Here is a 21,282-nt window from a genome sequence, read left to right on the forward strand (position 1 = left end):
AAATAAGGACGTTTATCGATGTGACCATTCCCTTTGGATGTGACAATTTACTTAACCGAACATGGAAAACTGTTTTAAAAAGCTTAAGTGATACTTCACATCGGTATTTAAAACACCAAATGTTGATATCTGACCTAAAACCATTGGTATTTATCTTAAACACTATAAAAAGTTAATAAAATAATAATGAATTATTATATAGTTATATAGTAATAAATACTATAGGAGTCAATTGGGAATGAGATCTGTTTGATTACTGACATTCTTCCAAATATCTTCCTTTCTGTTTTTCCTTTGAAATTTATAAAGGTTTTGGATCAATCTGAGGGTGACTAAATGATGGCAGAATTAGAGTTTTTGGGTGAACTAGCCCTTTAATAAATGCTGAAAAACTATATCGCTCACTGTTAGTAAATACATTTACGGTTCACAAATACAACCACTTTGTGCACAGTGTTATCACACGGAGTCTTTTAAGCACCGGAAAAGGGAACACTATCTAAACGAATACATCTCACATTTTCACAAGTGCTTCTCTTCATTAGGTTAACACATGGTGAGCAGCACACCATCCATCACATTAACTCACAGAACTGCAAACTACACAGAACTCCTACTGAGAGATGGCAGACAGCAAGCTTACACAAACTGACCTCATTAACAGCATCTTCAGCTCACCTCTATGCAGTTATCTGTCCATTCACGAGTTATAAAGGCACTTCCTCCCATTAAATCACATGGTCCCTACACATTCCTGCATGTTTTCCATTACATATGGGCCAGATATTGACCAGCGGTCTTTGGGTGTGTAAAGTACCTTGGGCTATAATTACAAATTCACGGAAAAAGAAATCTGCCCATTTAAAACGTATTACTTTGAAAATAAAAGGATTTTAAAGAAAATATACAGATGTGTACAGAATGCCTGCACTTAGGAGGCGCAATTATTTGTTACTGGTATTACGAATTCTGTAATAAATCTGTAATTCAGCCTTGAATATTTTTGAAAAGGAAATAGAATTGCTACCTTTACATACTGTTCGAGTTCAGGGTAGACTCTATATGCTGCACAGACGGGGGACAGAGAGCATCTGTTGGGAAACGAAGAGGTAACAGCACAGGTGATTTCTGGGAAGGAGATGATCTTGTAGCCTAACTTCTCAAACAGGCGCTGAAGTTCTTCATCAGGTTTCTGCTCATCTTCACTCAGTATGCTGCCCACCGCATACCGGCACTCATCTGAATGGGTCTAACACACAGAAAGAGAGCGAAAGAATATGAAAAAGGGTATTTACTCATATGAAAATGACATGTAATAACTATTCTTGATCCACATTAATCCAGTTGATTTGAAGTGATCATGTAATATTTCCCGAGATTAATTATAGTTCATGTGTTTTTAAATATCACACATAAGACACATAAACATGTAAATGAAAAATCAAGTATCAAACAAATGCAAGTGTAGGAGACTGAAATATTCAAAGCAGAACAAAGTCTTCAAATACAAACTAACAGCACTGTTATCCCTTCATCGGTCTGACCTCTTGCACTGTCTCAATGATTCTAGAAATCTCTACCAACAACTGAGATTAACATATCTTGTCTAAGACTGTTTAAACAGTTTCTCACATGTGCAGTAGAGCTTGCCGTCCACTAAAACATTAATGACAAAACAATTAAGGCATTTATTAAGTTGTCATGTGTAATTACCTATCTAGCATGTGTTCTTCTGTTCGCACAGTACGGTGAAAGAACTGATAACATCCGTTATTCAGCTAGATTGCTGTGTGTCAGTGCTGGTGAGCATTGATAAGATTATCTTTTTCTACAGGTTGACAGCATAGAACACTATGCAGTTACAAAGAACTGACACTGGGCTAATTTTATCTGGGTGATTCTTTAATTACGGGCAATGTTAAGAGCTTGACAACAAAGTATGCAAAAACACTTATAAGTGATATTTACTTTTATTTTCTTTACTTTCTCTTATCATATTTATATTTCATGTGACTTCAATATGCGTATAATTATTATATAATTATTTGGTTGAAGAAATCATTTGAAAAAAAACAGATAACCATGTTTTTTACACATTTTCAAAAATCATGATTTTTTTTCAAAAGAAAAACGCAATAAAAACAAGATAACATAATAAATAATATGAATTTTGAACTCCTAAAAAATGAATTCTTGCAAACAAATTTATGTTTAAATATTACATACTAATTTAAAATTAATATATTAAATAACTTAATTAAATTATTACATCTTTTTTACAGCACTGGATAAGCTATTTAATAATTGTTGTTCATTATCCAGATAACATTGCACAGAATTAAAAACTTTAGATTTTTGGGGGGTAAATTCTGTTATTATTGTGTCGTGTGTTGTTACCTAAACATCTATTTGGTAAAAAAAGCTACTCAGGGAAATACTTATCAGAAAAATTGTGCAATGGTTCTTTTCTTTTTTATGCAATCACGTTGACATGATTTATTCATTCCAAAATAATGGAGTTAAAAGTTTTTGCAAAAATATTTATGTATACATATTACATACTTATTTTTAATTCATATATTAAATAATTGAATAATTAAAATATGAAATCTTTTTTTACAGCACTGGACAAGCTATTAAGAATTTGTAGTTAATTATCCAGATAAAACTGCACAGTATTAAAAACTTTTGAACATTCTTAAATTCTGTAATTATTGTGTTGAGACCTAAACATCTGTTTGGTCAAAAAAGCTACTTAGGGAAATACAAAACAGAAAAGAATGTGCAGTAATTATTTTCTTTTTCATGCAATCATGCTTTTGTAAACTGTACATAAATATATAGAATAATTACTAGTTTTGTTGAAAATGACATCAAAACCAAGGGATAATTTGTGTAAAAAATATATTTTTTAAATTTCAACATTGATATGTAACAGGAACAACTATGTCATTTGGGAAAAACTATAAAAAAAAACACCAAACAAATGAAATGTGCAAAATCTACAAAAATCATCACCAAGACACATAAAATCGCCTGCAGTTATGCTTTAATGCTTAATATCCACTGAATCCCCTCCTTCAGCTCTCTTGTCTTTCTATCGTCATTGTGTCCATCCACTCAGCAGGAAAAGCATGTTTCTCCAGCCGGGAACTAATGATGGTATTCAAGACTCTCTCCATCTCTCCCTTCCTACACAACTGTCAGTAAATAAAGCAGGAATCTCAGGCAGATAGCGCACCCAGGAGACAACAGGCAATTACTGGGAGCAAGAAGTTCTGCACATTCACTTCCTTTCACTTGCTGTTTGTCTGTTTATGTCAAATAATTCACCCAACTGATGAAGACCAATAAGAACACGCAGTCCCGATTCAAATAATAACCCGAGCGCACTCAAACAGACCAACTCATTTTCACACTGCCAATCAAAGATTACCACACACATTCCCTCCCCAGACTTCGCGAATCAAATTTACGATCAAGGTCGCCCTTCAGCTGCTCCGGACTCGACTACGCGGGGAGAGAACAACATCTAATGGGCACGTTCTCTCAGCGTAATTGGCTTGAGTTACTGCGCTGGCCACACAAGCTGAGAAGAACCAATTCAGCGTGTTACACATCTTCACGAAGTGCATTCAGGGTTCACCGCATCTCTCCGCACTTAAAAGCCGTTCTAAAAACGGCACGGAGTCATACGTGCAGCTGCGTTCATAAACGGGTTTTTTTCATTCATCTTGCCAATGCTTAGCAATTAGCATGCTCATAATTCGAACTGGATGATGTAGGAAGCTTTCTTTAAATGCATTCTTTGCCCTTGGGATACTAAAGACGGCCACTAAAACATAGCACATTTCCTTCCTCTGCCCGGCTTCATCTCTGTATTCCCTCTGGAGACCGACAGAAGGGAAAGGCAATTTTCAAAAGCAATTCGGTGCTTTGGCTTACGAGGGCCCACGTTTTTTGACAGATGAAGGCTGTGCGACAATAAAAAGGTGGTAATTCTTTATTAGCAGACATGTAACAAGGATTTACTCCTCTCATCTTCACAGTCCCACAGCGTATTCCAGACTCCATCTCTGAGGTGCTATGATGACTATTGGGAATTCCCTGGGCCACATCGCTGGTGGGTTCAGAGCAGGCACGTGTAACTCCTTCCAAAGTGATACATCACCCAAAAATTCTATCATCATTTACTCACCTTCGAGTTGTTCCTAATGTGTATTTCTTTGTTCTCAACCCCCATTGACTCACATAGTAGAAAAAAATACTTAATAATTTTTTGTTCTGTTGAGCATAAAAGATGACATTTAGAATAATGTAGGACAGCAAACACTTCTGACTACCATTGATTATTTCCTACTATGGAAGTCTATCGGGGTTGAGATCTGTTTTGCTATAAGCATATTCTAGAAATCTTTCTCTGTGTTCATCAGAACAAAGACATTTTATACACATTTGGAACAACTCGAATGCGAGTAAATGATGACAGAATTTTCATTTTTGGGTGAAGTATCTCTTTAAGCTACAGCGGGGAAATGGCAAGTTTTTTGCTTACCAAAGGAGTCCCCAAAGTGTTCAGATCTGCATAATTGTGGAGAGACATGGCTACTCAACCCGGCACAAAAAGAGACTCATGAAAATTCCAACAGGCATCTGCATCCCTACTTCACCTCGACTGCCACAAACCAGACGCAGAATCAACAAAATTTTGCAGAAATTAGGAGCACCAGATCATTTAGAGCTTGATAAATAATTTAGAGGCGAATCTTCAGACTGCCTTCCAAAATGAACACATTCAGCTGCATGGATGAGTGTTTAGGCCAATCCGTTTTACTCCTATTCAAAAAAAGACATTCAATAACAAATTCTGAATGCAGTATTCCAGCATCTGCAAAACAACCTTAAATCAATATGTAATAAAAAAAGTGTACGGCTGTACTTGTTTGATTTTAGTTCAAAATAAAGTTAAAAAGAAACTAACTCGTGAGAGAAACCTTTCAATAGAGATATAAATATAACGAGTGCAGGAAAATAGTAACCATAATGTTAATTTGTATATTATATTACCTAAAACCACATCATGCAAGTATTACATGTGTTGAATAGTTATGCACGATATTTAATTTAAAAGTCAATATCAGCCGATAATATCTGTGTGCCGATAATATTGTGCATTTCTGTTGAATGATGTATTATCCAAACTTTTAAATATTGAGTGAGAAATATTTCGTTTACAGTATTGTACGATCTCAAAAGTCTAGTCACATGATGCGGTAACCAGACGGTTTCCAGCCAACCAAGTCATTTGAAAGAAACAAACACTGCTCTGGTTTGATTCATTCAAGTCCTACAGAATTAACTCAGCAGGTGATTTTGTGTGATGGAGCACTTTTGAGAAACCTTCTATTCAATTTATACAATCATCCAGACAAGTTCATAATTATTATTACAAGATTTAGTTAGTTTGACATAGAACTCAGCTTCTGTGTCCCATTTTCGAATGAACATAATATACAGACTATACAGTATAAAGCCATAGAAATTGAGAGATATCTCAAGTTTTCCCTTTATTACACATTTCTTCATGTATTGTGGCAATTCCCACCAGTCCATGTTTGTTTAATTTGTCGAATCAGAAACAAACCTCAGGAATAACAAACATGTTATTTAAACATGAATATGAACTTTTTTTGCGGTATCCAAGATCTGCTTCTTTTTGCTTTGACCAGACATATTTAAAAATTATGAAAAATGTTGTCACTAGTTTCCAGTCAATTTAGAAAATCTAACAATGATTTTGGAGTGGTTTCTTAATTTTTGTATAGCTTTAGGACCGTAATGTTATGAGACACAGGTTTGAATAATGCTGTACATTGAGTGGACTGAATTAACAGTAGGGACTCCTCTGGTGGCCATCTAGAGGAGTTGCAGGCATTGAAATTACATTTAGATTAAAAAAGACACAGAGCTTTTATTCACTAGTTGGTCTATGAATAGTTCAGTTAGTCTTCCCTAAGTCAAACTTTAGATTTTTTTTACAAAAAAGAATTCAACACTACTCCTGTCCACATAGGGGAAGAGCATTCAGCGTCTAGACACCAAACAGTCCTCAAATGTGGTTGCATGCAACTGTTATGGTAAAGATGTATTTGACTTCTAACCATTAAAAAAAGACTATCACTGGTGTTATCTAATGTAGTCGGGTTAATTAATTAATGGCCAATCATATTTTTTATATAAGATGTTTTCACAAGCAGCACATTTAAACCAATCATTTTTACAGTGCACACAACAAAACCAGGCTTTATGCAACACTATGAGCAAGACAACACTATTGAGGTCAACAGCCAACAACCGTACATACAAATATAAGACGAAACTAACGGCTAGAATGCATACATTAAGAAGTAATAGCAGTGACACACTTATGGTTAAACCTAGAGCAAATGTTGTTCTCGAGAGTTTGTGTCAAAGCATGAAGAGAAACCTTAAAGCAAGCGAGGATTACACTGTAAGTGAATGTTGAAGAGGTGGTTAAAGTATTGGGTTTTTAGAACATTATTGTACTAGTTTAAATAAAAAGAGACACTTTATTTATGTAACTGACTGTACAAAGTCGAAGTACTGCATTAAACTAATAAACGTAATTGGTTATAATTATTGTCTCATCATAAGTTTAATATAAATAAATAAATCCAACGGAAAGGCTTCGAAATAGCCAAACATCACCTGAGGATGATCTACTTGTGGGTCACGACATGAATATGCATAACCTGACGGATCCTCAAGATGATTCACCACCGCGAGATGTTGAATAGCCTCTCATGCTGACTGAAATTGAAAGTGATGGCGTATCATTTCTGGAGAACCGTAGGTGCTGCGTCCGATAGGGGCCAATCTGGACAGAATTAATGGGGCAGAAAATAGAGTATGCAAAAATGCTCTGTTTGGGAAGCCTGTGATAATATTTGAGCTTTCGTGGAAAGGGTCACGGGAGAAAAGCTTGTGTATTTGACCTTGGCTTGTGCCTAGAATAGCCCAAAAGTTCTCCTAATTATTTTCTTATTTATTATTTTATTTATAATGCTTATTATAACAACACAAATGTTGTTTTGATAGTATATAACAGGGTGTGAAAATTAATTCAACTATTTAAAAGGAACTAAAAGATTCAAAACAATTCTTAAAGATGAGGTAACACATGCAGTTGAGTTAAGTTAAGTTAAGTTAAGTTAAGTTAAGTTAAGTTAAGTTAAGTTAAGTTAAGTTAAGTTAAGTTAGGTTAGGTTAAGTTAGGTTAAGTTAGGTTAAGTTAGGTTAAGTTAGGTTAAGTTAGGTTAAGTTATAAAGCACTTTTAAAGAACAGACTTGTTCAACAAAGTGCTGTAAAGACATAATAAAAACAATACAAATATCAAAGGTAATATAAAAAGTTTCATTTACAACAAATGTCCACCGTATATATAAAAAAGCGTGTCTCATACTGCATCAAATGCCAGACAATAAATTTAATTTAATAAATTTAATTAAAAAAAAAATTAAGATGGGTTTTAAAATCCAAAAGAGTTTTGGCCTGCCTGACATATAAAGGCAGGCTATTCCAAAGTTTTGGGGTTGCCACCGCGTAGGCACGGTCTCCCCTGCTTCTTAGCCTTGCACAGGGGGAAACTAGGAGTAATTGTTCTGCAGACCTAAGTGTTCTGGATGGAACATGTGGCTGTATTAGGTCAGAGAGATATTTAAGAGCTAAGCCATTTAGTGCCTTGAAAACTAAAATCTTAAAATCGATTCTAAAACGAACAGGTAGCCAGTGGAGGGAGGCCAATATCGGTGTAACGTGTTCTCGCTTACGCGTTCCTGTTAATAATCGGACAGCCGCATTTTGCACACTCTGTAGACGTGTGAGGGAAGCCTTACCAATACCCACATTAAGACTATTGCAATTAGGGTTGTCACGGTACCATAAACATAAATTACGATACTATACCAGCTGAAGTATCTCGATACCAAGTAGTATCACGATGCTGTGCCATATAATTCAAATCGTCTTTCTATGCCGCGGCACTACATTATCATACTTTTTCTATACAAACATGCGCTAAACTGAGGCATTTGGACGTTTGCGTGCATCTCGCGCATGAGAGGTTACGTACATACTTCTTTCCAGTCGCTATGGGAGCACGCACCCCGCGGCTGAACAGCCGCACAAGTATACCACTTCTGTCAGCCGAATTAAGCGGCATGGGCGTGTTCTTTGTTTTTCCTAGCTTGCGAGTGGGTGTGGTCTTTGCTCCGTGGATGACGCGTGTTCGTGCTTTTCTGGGAGAATGGCCAATAAAAGGAATAGGATCTCTGTTACGAAAAAAGGATCCAGACTTATGAAAAATACTATTTCTTACGTTGAATTGTTTTTTAAGTTAGTTTAGTTTAGTTTAGTTTAGTTAGTTAGTTTAGTTTAGTTTAGTTTAGTTTAGTTTAGTTTAGTTTAGTTTAGTTTAGTTAGTTAGTTTACTCTATATGCTATGATAATAAATAATGGTAGAGAAACACTAACCCTTTATCTCAACAGGTAGTGGTCAAGCTTTTGTTGAAACCAGTAACTTTGCATTGGCACTTAATGTATTTTGGCTCCTGTATGACATATCGCGTATTGCTCCTAAACTCTTTGTAAGTCGCTTTGGATAAAAGCGTCTGCTAAATGTAAATGTAAATGTAAGGGTCAGTGAGGAGGATTGACAGCATGATCCGATCGCTTTCCTCTCACATATATAATTTAAGCCATTGTTTTATGATTAAAAAATATGATTTCAGGAAATCATGAATCCATTGTGACTATGTAAAACACAACAGACATCACATGCAAGTTATTAATGTACAATTGTTACTATCTTGTTTTAAACTATACATTTATGGGTGGATGCTACCAACTAATGGATCTGGGAGGCTTCTAAGGAGAAATTTCAAGCCATGGTCTCCATTTATTTGCTTAAATATTATGTATACAAGTTTCATTTGCCTGCTATTCACTTGTTAAAGAATTCTAAACTTTGCAGTTATGATAGGGGATACTGTTACCATGACTGTATAAAAGGGAATTTTAAGACAATCAACAGCACAAATTCCTCTCTCAATCATTAGAAAATGTGGTTAAAAATACCGCCAGTATTGTTTGTAAATAAATAAATTGTAGCAAATACTGTAGTATACCTAAATATTTACTATGATAAGACTAAAACAACTAGAATTTATGAGTTTAAGTAGTTTACTGTAGTGAATACTAAAGTACACTAGATCATTTTTCACGTGGGAACTATTTAATTGATATGGCAGTCTTTAGAAAGGGAATATTAGGCTAACTTTAAATGCAGAACTAAGACGGCCAGTAGGTTGCATCAGTTTTCCACTGAGTTAGTGAATCATTTAACCAATTCGTTCAAAACGCCAGTCAGGTCGATATAAAAGCATGAACAACTCTCAAGATCCATAAAAGACAAAAAAAGACTTGACTTTAGAAATTTGCCTGAACTGAAAAAAGCTGGATTTAATTACTAAATTAATCTGCTCGTCCAGATTAAAATCGCTATCCAATAAAACTCCCTGATTTTTACAGTGGGCTTCACATAAGGTTGTAAAACGCCCAAGTCCAGATCAGAACATTCTTTGCCCCCCAACTTTAAGAAGTTAACCGTGTTAAGCATGAGAAGCCAGCACGTTTGACAGTGTTAAGAAGTCAAAATGCATGAAATAGCATGATACCCGATCTTTAAAAACTCTCCTGATCTGTTTGGAAGTAAATTGTTCCTGTGGAACATTAACGTTATGGGTTAAACTTCCTTTATGCATGCATGCATGGAATAAAGTTGAAAGGTTATCATTTGAAAACAGTTAACATCCTTCTGAATCGAAAGAACGCTTCAGAGATAAATACGCACGAAAAGCGATGTCCGCATTATGTGCACTTGAATCCAGCTTCATTAGCTGACTGACACTGCTAAACTGAAACGCCTCGAACCACGGCAAATGTCCATCAGTCATGTGTTAGGTCTCACAACCAGGCTAGAACTAATCATAACTCCCGGCTCGAGGCAACGTTCACGCCATCAGTCTAATTAAAAAGGCAGCAGAGGGAGACTGGCATTTTCAAAAGTCAAAGATGTAGGACATTTTGCTACTGGCTGGGAAAAACACTCTTGTTTAATTAATTTTGACGATTTCGCAAGCTTCTTTTGTCATGTGTGGGGCACAGCCAGCAGGTTGAAGGAAGGGGAAAAGACAAGACGTTGCTAATCCTCAAGTTTAACTTGAATGGGGCTTACCACAGTTTTATCCTGTAAATACTTTTAAAACTTAGAACAGTGTATCTTTTAGTGCTGTCTAAGATAAGATCTCGATCCGTAAACGTTTAACCTGCTATTTATATTTAAATCCATTTATATTTAACATATGTTTGCAGTATTTCTTTACTTGGTCATAAAGTAGCACTTCGGACTTTAAAAATGTATTAATACAACAAAGATAAATTAATGAAATGGATATAATAATGTCTCTAATAATAATAATAATCATAATATTCGTTTTTAAAGTGATAGTTCACCCAAAAAACTAATTCTGCCATGATTTACTCATTTGAAACCTGTTAGACCTTCCACAGAACACAAAAGAACATATTTTGAAGAATGTTGTAAAATGGCCCCCATTTACTTGCAATAGAAGTGAATGGGTGCCAGTGCTGTTCGGTTATCAACTTACTTCAAAATTTCTTCTTTTGTGTTCTGCTAAAGAAAGTCATACATGTTTGAGATGACAAGAGGGTGAGTAAATGATGACAGAATCTTCATTTTGGGGTAAACTATCACTTTAAGTGCATCCCCTACTATCAGCCGTAAAGGGGTCAAATGGCGCAAATACGTGCTTTTCTGTCTCTATGGTGGGTTATTAGCTGTCCATGCATGTATTAGACACATACAATTGCAAAAATTAAAGTGTCAAAACAAAAGATGCATTCTATCTAACAACAAATGCTCACTCAAACCTGCATGAAACATATCGTGTAACCAAACCCTCACAAATCTACTTCAGTTCGTGGTATAAGTTGACTAAGATGGCCCAAATGTATACGCAAGTAAGGTGGGCGTACCTGTCAGTACATTTGCTTTGGAACCTGATGTTCCTTATATGGTAAGAGGCGTTACTTTTCCATCACAGGCTTACAGTATTCGACCAATCACTACAAACTGTTTAACTGGCCAATAATAGCACACCTCGCTTTTCATTGAGCGTTGTAAAACATCTGCGGGTTTCAGGTGGGGCAAAGAGGAGAAACAAATATGCACGTAATGTGGAAAATACCTAAAAACGTGTTTACACATTGCATTACATCTAAAACAAATGATCCTATTCATTTTAGCCGTGTCATATGAATACTTTTAAGTGTTCATGCCTATGCGAAATAAATCACCAAAATAGATACCTCCTAGTCAGTTATAAATTAACAGTTTTATATAAACTGGTTTCATGTTAGCTCTTCACAAAACTCAATGTCAATAGGTGACGAAACATAAAAAAATTAAGAGTCCCAAACCCTGACATGACTCAGTATTTCTGGAACTACATAGACACAAGCATCACATAGTCACTGACCAACTTCATCCCTATAAATGGTCATTTTTTCATCTGTTGATACATATTTTTCTACAAAACTGCTGGTTTAGTACAGCTTCTGGAATAATTTTACGTGTAAAATTACTATTTAACTTTTCTCATGACTACTGCCAGCAAAGAGATGCTTAAAAAAGATGAGTAATAAACCAATATAATTATATTTTTCTTTCATGAAAATGCTGATAGTCCTCTTCTCAGTTTCATTAGAATAACAATCATTCTAACTTAAGAATAAATTCTTCCATTTTCTCTGCCGAGTTTGAACAATTTGGCTCCTCTGGCAGCTGACCTTCTGAAACAGGCCAAACCACCGTTTCCCCCATTGTGGGGCTGATCATACTAATAAGCAGAGAGAATTATGCCAATTAAAACCGGACACGACCCTAGAGAGCCCTGACAGCCTATGATAGTCTGATCTGAAGCTAATTAGCTTTAGGGGAAATTCTGGTTGGACACTAAAGGTGAAGGTGCCAATCACAAAAACCCAACCCTGTCACAATCACTACACAAAGAAAAAACACAAATCCCTTCAGACGCCTGAGGATTATTTTATGCAGACAAAGATTTATAAAGCAGAATCAAAGACATTTATCTAGATGGAACACACATCATCAACTGCATGAACAGGAACAGAAAAGAACCTTATTTTATATTAACCTCAACTATGAGTATACTATGTAAAATTTTTACCAGTTTGTTGAGAATTGAATTCAGGCATCCTTTGAAAAATATAAGTAAATTTCAGCTAATACTTATGCCATGTGGCAGTGTCTACGAAAATGTTAAAGTAAGACAAATTTATGTTTTAATAATGTGAAAATAATTAAGATGAGGATCTAAAACAGATTCTGTTATGTTGTTGTGCATAGTGAAAGATGCCTATATTTAACTGGACCTTGAATTATCAGTTTTGTGGGGGATTCTTTTTACTGTACAGTGAGCGCCATCTGGTGTCTAAGGATCTACAACTGCACCAATTTACAAAATGTCAACCCAGAACTAAATTGTTCATTATTTAATATTATTTGTTATTATTTGCTTGCTTCTCAGTGGGTGTTACTTATTAAAATTTCCTTCTAAAAAATCATTTAGTCTAAAGTTGCATGCAAAATCTACGTTATTACCTTTGGTGACAAAAACATAGCTGTGCCAACAAATACATTTCTATCATTAAACTATTTTTTTTAATGGATGACTAAATAAGAGTCCTGAGTAGACGAGAAAACCTTCAATACACTTTAAAAGATTCCTAGGGTGTGACTCTCAGAAGGTGGCTTGTAAAATGGCAAGGAATGTGTTTCCCTAATTCTAGTCAATTTAGATTATGCTTAAATATAACAGTTGTGTTATTCCATAGTTTTAGTGAGTTAACTATAAATCTAAAAGAGGGAAAACATGCAGTTAATCAATCAAGAGTTCATTCCCAAAAACAGATAACTCTGTTTTTTAAATGTTAAAAAATAATCTTTTTTATTGCACATTTCAAGTTATATCAATCAAACTGCAATTGGGTTGTTTTGATAATTATAATGATAATAATGATCATGATAATTATAAAAAATAACATAACTTTGCGTATTTCATTTCAAATTGAATATTTCTACCAATGCTACCATAACATTACACAACAAAAAGTGATGACATAATAAAAAGCATGCTTTTTGAACATTCCTAAAAGCTCTTGCACTTTCCTTGCACTTTGTCTAAAATGACTTTTCCTAAAAGTACTTAAACATTCCTAAGAGTGGATCCTTTTGAATTATAGTTACAACCCTTCATTAAATAATACAACGTTTATATCACATACAAATCCATTATCATACAACAATGCATTAAAAAGCGTATCATTAAATATATAGTAATACTTTTCTGTTAATGTCACAAACAGACTGGTTGGACTTGAGTGTGCATTGGTCATGATATTCAGAAATATTCCTATCCAAACCCATTTCTGCCACAGAAATAAGCACATGCCCTGTCTGTAGCCACACCTCACCAGACACTAGACGTCTAGAATTGACTGCATTGCTACTCTGGCATTCACTTTATACTGCTAATGTCTTTTTTAACCACATTTCCCAGTCTTGTCTGAAATTATATGGTGTTATTTGGCCTCGTGTTTGATGTTCCAGCATGTGACTTTAGCCATGTTTCATATTTTCCCTTTTGCTATTCTGGTGTGAGTAGCATGTCAACCTAGTGTCTGCCCAAAACAACAGAAGGTCTAAAATGGGCAAGCAACTCATTCATAGGTTGTCATAGATTCAAATGTTGTCTCATACTGGTTTAATGTCCAAATGTCATCCATGAGTAATCTATCGGTAGGTTGACTTCTAAGGGGGTAGTGCATTATGATAATTTAGTAGTCTGAGGATCTACAGTTTTGAAGCAGCAAAACTCCAGTATAGTCGGTGTAATCGTAAGTTTTTGGCTGACCCAAAAGCTTGTTAGAAAAACAGGCGAAACACTTTAAAGATATGTTTTCTGTCTGACTGTACATTACTCCTTGCTTTTTTAGGGTAAGATGTTGTTAAAATTTGACAGCATGAAGCATATATTTAAACTATTACACAAGAAAAGACTGGATCGCACATGTCTTATCCTGCCAAATCCAGATCCTTTCTTAAGGTTGACCCAAAAATTAAATTCTCTCACCATTTATTCGCCCTCTGGTCAACTAAAAACCCGTTTACTTTCTTCTGCGGAACGCAAAACACAACTATCTTGTGTTTCACAGATGTAACTGTCACCTGTTAACCTGAAACTCAATTTGCTCTTTAAACAATAGAGATTTCTCGATGTAAATTAATAGCCTAAATTTCCACGTAACAAATTATGTAAGTGGGTCAGGGAGGGAACAAATGGGCAGGAAAACATCTGCTACTTCTGCCATACCTACCAGTAGGTGAGATTATCGCAAGCGGTTGCAATTTCAAATGACTGCCACTTAGAATTATATTATTCAAGAATAAGACATTGTGCAGGACCGGTTTCTAAGTCACTGACTCAATCTGTACCCACTTGATTATCCAGTGCCAATTGTCAAAATGTTAATGCACACTTATTGCATAACTGCTGCGCTGACTGTACATATAATTGAAATAAGGCATCAAGTATGACCTGTTCTAATTCACATTTCTGCCTTTTTCAAAGCGTATTAAAGGGATAGTTCATTATAAACAATTTACGCTGAGCAATGAGCATGCCATTTTATATTCATCCTCTTTTCAAGACATCAATGATTAAAGCCATTGTGGGTTAAAGAGACAGTTTACCCAAAAAATAAACAAAATTTTGTTTATCATTCCAAACCTGTATGGCTTTCTTTCTTCTGCATTACACAAAGGAATATATATTTAGATGATTTTGTGTCTGTACACAGAAAGCCTGTATGGAGCAAAGGTTGTTACACTAACCAACATTCTTCAAAATATATTTTTGTTGTGCTCTGCTGCGTGCAGAAGACAGAAAGTCCTACAGGTTAAGAATGACATTGGGATGAGTAAGTGATCAAATATTTTTAAAAGAGTTAAAAGTGTGATACTAGCTCTGATCATAAAGTCCTCAGGTCCAGTCAGGTGTACAGCACACAGCAGTGAATTCATGAAGAAGGCGGCCCTGTTTGGATGATAACGCTGAAGACTTGATCTTCATGAGCTTCTATTCCTCTTCTGAAAAGTTGTTTGTTTCTCAATACCTGATCTATCTTAACAGAGCATTTTTGGGCATAACAGGAATACACCCATTCTGTAACATTTGCGGGCCTGCTGCAGTACCTATGATGTCCAAATGCGCAGCATGATGCACAGAACCACAGTCTGCTGTCGAAACGCAAATATGACGCCTAAAGTGTTGTCCACTTAAGACAGCTCACCAAGTTAAAACACAGCCAGTGTAGACGTTGACCCACGCTGTCACGCAACAGTGCTTTCCATAGGAGAAGCACCTTTGACAGCAAGTGCTTTTTAATCTTCCATAATACTTTTGCCATAAAATCACATTCAAACGACATACCTGATTGGGATCATCGTAAAACACACCGACAGACGCCAGTTTAGGTCCGATACTGCAGCTCTCCGTGAATGCAGCTCCGCTGGCCTTGTACGATCCTTTTCTGAACTTATAAGCGATCGTGATCTTTTTCACTGGAGCTGATCCGGTTCGGACCACGACTTCGGAGAGCAGACCGGTGTAAAACACGAAGCCCACCAGAGTTAAGATGAGACAGATGACCAAAAACACAATCAGACAAAAAATGACAAAGTCAGACATTCTGACCGACTGTCGTGTTTATGTTATCAAGCACAGAAAGGCTTTTTGTGTATGACTAATTCTCCGTTACGGGGATGACACGCTAATGTCCACCATCCAACTTCCCGAACAGGCCCGTTTTGATCTGCTGTTATGTGTATAGTATCGTTTCTTTACTGCGAGATCAGTTTACACCCGTCTTTAGTTTTCTATTGACACAACTGAGCGTTTATTTATCCGCCTCAACACAGAAACGCTGTACTCGTTGCTTCCGGGAAGTACCATGTGGCTGTGAGTCACGGGGGGGTTGTCACAAACTAACCAATAGGGGCAGAGTGCATCCTGACTTTTATTCTATTTTCTTTTGCCTACGGTAGTAATGTAAAATGTATCTAAATGTATATATTTATTTATATATATTTGCTTTACTTTGTCGCAAATGGTCTTTCTGTCAAGAAATGGAACTTTCAACATTTCTGACACTCGTGCTTTTTTTGCACAACAAATAAGACATTTACACACACAAAAAAACTATTTTTACTGACAATACTGTGTTCATCCTAAAATATGAGTACAACATAACATTTAAGAATTTTGATTGATTTGATTTGTAATCCAGAAGATGCTGCACATTTTAATCTGTTTTAATTCATGTCACTACGTCTATCTCGGGATAATAGTGATTGAATTAAGCACCAAGAAATTTTACGTGAGACAACAAAATGTCTCATAAAACATTAAACATAAACATTAAAGGCAATAACAGACTTCGAGGCAGCGTGCTATATTTTCCTAATGAATCGTCACAATGCACGCACACTTGATAAACAGGAAAAATACCGAAGTGATGACTGTGATGTGGAAAACAGTGTCATAGATAATATAACAACTATCTTAATTAAACCCACAATTGTGTCATACATTTTTAATTGAATGATGATACTTCAGACGCCTACTGAAATACGTTTATTCACTGAAGAGATGCACTACGTCTTTAAACCACTAGATGGCGTGAACGACCAGAAACAGTTGAATGCGTCTCATAACTCGAAATGATCTCGTACAGGATAAGACATATATTTCCCTTATTTCGCAAATATGAGCCTACATACTGAAATACTGTCTGTGACCAATACGTTACAGACAACAAACGCCTTCAACGCGTGAATAATGATGAAACGTCATCTGGAGTTATTAATTCTCTCTGAATAATGGACCATGTTGCAATGTCTGAGGTTCGACTCTCGGTACGATAAATCGCTCTTTAAATTAAATCTTAATGTGTTGGCTAAATAAAAATTGTGATAATTTACATTGAATAAATTAATTGTTTAAAACATTTTCATGTGACTGCTTTAAAGTGCCACTGACAGTAAAGCAAAGCAAGGTTTAGGTTTGACCAAACTTGTTGATTCTCTATATTGTATATCCTGTCTCTGTAATATAATGTATACTTTGAAGTAATGAAGTGAATAACTGTGCAAGAGAACAGTCACAAGTACAGACTCGCATAAACACCATGCAGGCACAGAATAAAGCAGCCACATCATAATGATACTTTATAACAGCTACTTACTAAACTAAACACAGGTCAAACCAACGCAACTGATAAGCAAATTTCACAGTAATAACCTATAGAGCAGGAGCGTATTTGCGTCACGAAGTTTGCCGCGCCTGTTTTTTGTAAAATGTAGAGAGCGTGGTGAAATTCGTCGTCCTGTTCATATTTTAAAAATGTTTGGTGACGTTCCTGTATGTCTTTCTGCGTTAAATACACACGTTGTATCTGAAAAATAGAAGAGTAAAGTACACGTTTATAGAAAGATAATCAAATATTAAGAGAAAATTATTCACGAACTATACACAACGTTTTTGTGATATTCCCTAACCTTCTACGGGTGTGTTTTAAAAGTGGGCGTGACTGTGAAGTGCAGATTACACTGACCTCTGATAAATGTTTGACATCAGAGACGTTTCCTTATTTCGCACTTTTTATCTGCAAGACAGTAAAGGAGAAACATGGCTGGCAAGAAATCATTTTACGACATCACAGCTAAAACGCTCACAGGCGATGAGTTTAAGTTCTCATCTTTAAAGGGCAAAGTGGTCCTCATCGAGAATGTCGCATCTCTTTGAGGAACGACCACCAGGGATTACACCCAGATGAACGAGCTCCATGATCGCTTCTCAGAGAAAGGGCTTGTGATTCTGGGTGTCCCCTGCAATCAGTTTGGCTTTCAGGTAAGATGACAGATATTTTACACGATATTCAGAAGTAATAATAAACAGAAACTTAAATAAATAAATAGACTTCAACACGTACCTGCCTATTCTTTAAAGTGTGGCTCACTTTATATGTAATGCGCTTCTCACTGTTTAATACTAATAAATTGAGGATCGCCTTAAGAATTTAATGAAAATTAAAATGCAGTTGGACGATTGCAAATAGCAATGTAGGTCATTAACTAAAATGTTTATGTGTCATGACATTTCTTATTTATTTTTAATAGGAAAACTGTAAAAACGAAGAGATCCTTATGTCGTTGAAGTACGTCCGTCCTGGGAATGGCTTCGAACCCAAGTTCCAGCTTTTGGAAAAGGTCGATGTGAACGGCAAAGACGCGCATCCTCTCTTCGTTTTTCTCAAGGAGAAACTTCCGTCCCCGAGCGATGAGCCAATGGCCTTCATGGGCGACCCAAAATTCATCGTGTGGAGTCCCGTGTGCAGATACGACATCGCGTGGAACTTCGAGAAGTTTCTCATCGCGTCCGACGGAGTGCCATTCAAACGCTACGGCAGAAGATACCTGACCAGCAACGTCGAGGGAGACATAAAGAAGCTTCTCAGCGTCGCAAAATAAAATGCTGGATTTAGAGATCATGTTGCTAGTGTATTTGCATGTCATACTATTACCTGAATTGGTCTCAACGGGTTTTAATAGCAGGTTGTGGTCTTGTGCGTGATGTTGCTATGTTTGGACTTTTACTTTATGAAGATGCTCCTGTAAACATGCTTGTCTGTGGGGAGGATCTGATGTCATGCAAAAACTCAAACTAAGAGGTTGCATTAAGCTCATGTAGCACAACGTGCCTTGTGAACCAATAAATGTTTTCTACTGGTTTCCTTGACTTGTGTTTTGCTCACTGAATGATGACATGTTTTTGATACTGTGAGTCAGCATCAGGTGCTCTAAACTAAAGTGTTTCATTCAGTATTAATGAGGCGCAATGGAAATGTATCTCTAGAGTGCGCGTGCGGGCTGAGAGTAGAATTTCGCTTTGCAAAACAATTTAATAGGTTATTTAAATGTATAACAGCTTCTTAAATCACACAAGAAGCCTATATTCCTTCAAAACGTTTTATTTCCTTTTCAAACCCTCAAAATAGGCAAGTATTTCCATGTTTGTGTCAGTATAAATATTTATTTGAAACGTTTGAGTTATAAAGTAAATTATACAGATAGGATAATATAAAAGTTATATTATACATTTTTAATGGTTCAGTGGGAGAGGGAAGGCAGCAGAAGAGTCATTAAAATGCCGACAAATGTTTAAGATTAAAATTACTTTTTGGTCAATGAATCTCAGGCCTTCCATTCATTGCTTTCATAACCAGTGTTGGGTAAGTTACTCTGAAAAAGTAATTAATTACTAGTTACTCATTACATATTCAATAGTGTAATTAGATTACTGTCCAAATTACTCTCTCCAAAAAGTATTTAGTTACTCATTACTAATTACTTTCTATATCCTACACATCAACCTTGATTAGTTAAGTGATTCAAGGATAGACATGAAAGGGCTTATTTAATTCATTCAAATAAATAATATTATTAACTGACCAAAGTAGTACAAATGTGAGCACAGATTTTAAAGTAAGACTTTGAATTTTGATGTCAATTACACTATTGCACACGCATATATTATAACTAGCTACACCCAACACTGTTCATAACTAGTATATTCTTATAAAATAAAATTGTAATAATGATTGTGTCTAAACCAATGGTTGGCTACTCAAGATCTGTTTTATTCTCAAACTGAGGATGGCAGCATCAAAGAGACAACATTTTAGATACATTTTATATTATAAAATCTGTATAATAGGACTTAAATATATAAAACTTGATATGCCAATCAAAAGAATAACAACACTCATTTTGATTTGGTTAAATATGAGAGAAGTCTACCTACACGAGGTGAGTGAGAACCACTGACCTATAGTCATTAACAGAATCATAGTAGATCAAAAACACAACTTTTTTCATGAAAACTTTGGGCTTGAAAAACACATAAATAAAATAAATAAAACCAATATGTATAATCAGACTTCAATATTTTTATTATATTTCCAATTCAAATATGCTTAATCAAAACCTGGTGTTGCACATCTTGGCATGATAAATATTAAAACACAAAATAGTACTGTGCCCCAGATTCTGATCATGTACATCTATGGAAAACAAAAATATCAACCAAACAAAAGTTAAATGCATGTTTCTTCTTTAGAAAGGCAGCTGTAATGGGGTAGTTAAAAAGCATCTTAACTTAGTTTGCCGTTAAATTTTAAAGCTTGATTTATAATTCAACTGCTGGATGATTAATTTGTCATTGCCATAAACAAACAACATCAGTGTAAATACCTACCGATGACTGTTAATGCCAAAGTAAATAACAGAAATAATGACACAGTTACCATCCTGCGGACGAAGAAATTTGCATGCCAGTAATGCTTGGAGTAATGGACAAAAGGGTTTTGTGTGTTATGCTATTCGCAGAATGATGCATTTGTAACATTGGTAAAGCCATATGATACCCATTTTGCCACAGCCAGATGGCTAATGTGCCGATGTACATTTACAAGAAATAACATGTCTGTTTCTGTATCAAGGTGATTTCCAATTAAACCAAACTGTATGCTAATCTCTGTTGTGTACATGCACCTGTTCAAGTGTCATAAATTTAGCACCACATTTGGCTTAATATTTTTTGTCTCCAGTTAGAAGAAAAAATCATTGCGAATCTTGTCAAATTCTGCATTGAAGCACAAACCACCCAATGAGAAACTGGACACTCCATAAGTGCCAGTTAGATTAGAAACCTTATTTCAGGTTAGTAAACGCAAAAAATTATTTTAATGTCCTTCTCCTATCTTCTTCAAAACACAAGCAAACATCTCTTTCTAAAGTTTAGGGCAAAATGTCAACCTGACATTTTGTGGCATCTAGTTTGAGCAACTTTGAGAGTGAGAAGTCTCAGGCCAACACCCACTTTTATGGCATATTTATCCAGCAGACTGCCTTGTGATGGGATCGATAAAATATGGAGACAATACTAAATATAAAGCTTAAAAGAGAATCTCTGTGCTCA

General features: G+C 35.7%; 2 protein-coding genes across 2 annotated transcripts in view; one reads left to right on the forward strand and one right to left on the reverse strand.

Annotated features, from left to right (window-relative positions):
• The window catches only part of tex264a (testis expressed 264, ER-phagy receptor a), a 53,982-nt gene extending 37,780 nt beyond the window's left edge, over positions 1–16,202 (reverse strand). The window contains exons 1-2 of the mRNA XM_056751402.1: positions 15,676–16,202; positions 1,028–1,249 (exon numbers count right to left, since the gene is read on the reverse strand). Of these exons, the coding sequence (XP_056607380.1) occupies positions 1,028–1,249; positions 15,676–15,933 (480 nt within the window). The 5' untranslated portion in view covers positions 15,934–16,202. The remainder of the gene's footprint in view (positions 1–1,027; positions 1,250–15,675) is intronic.
• A 1,657-nt stretch (positions 16,203–17,859) lies between these two features.
• Positions 17,860–19,041, forward strand: gpx1b (glutathione peroxidase 1b). The gene is made up of 2 exons (XM_056750336.1): positions 17,860–18,153; positions 18,423–19,041. The coding sequence occupies exons 1-2, from the start codon at positions 17,932–17,934 to the stop codon at positions 18,771–18,773; spliced, it is 573 nt and encodes a 190-aa protein (XP_056606314.1). The 5' UTR covers positions 17,860–17,931; the 3' UTR covers positions 18,774–19,041.
• The last annotated feature ends 2,241 nt before the right edge of the window (positions 19,042–21,282 follow it).

This window comes from Triplophysa dalaica, chromosome 6 (genome assembly GCF_015846415.1).
Source record: "Triplophysa dalaica isolate WHDGS20190420 chromosome 6, ASM1584641v1, whole genome shotgun sequence".
Classification (NCBI taxonomy): domain Eukaryota; kingdom Metazoa; phylum Chordata; class Actinopteri; order Cypriniformes; family Nemacheilidae; genus Triplophysa; species Triplophysa dalaica.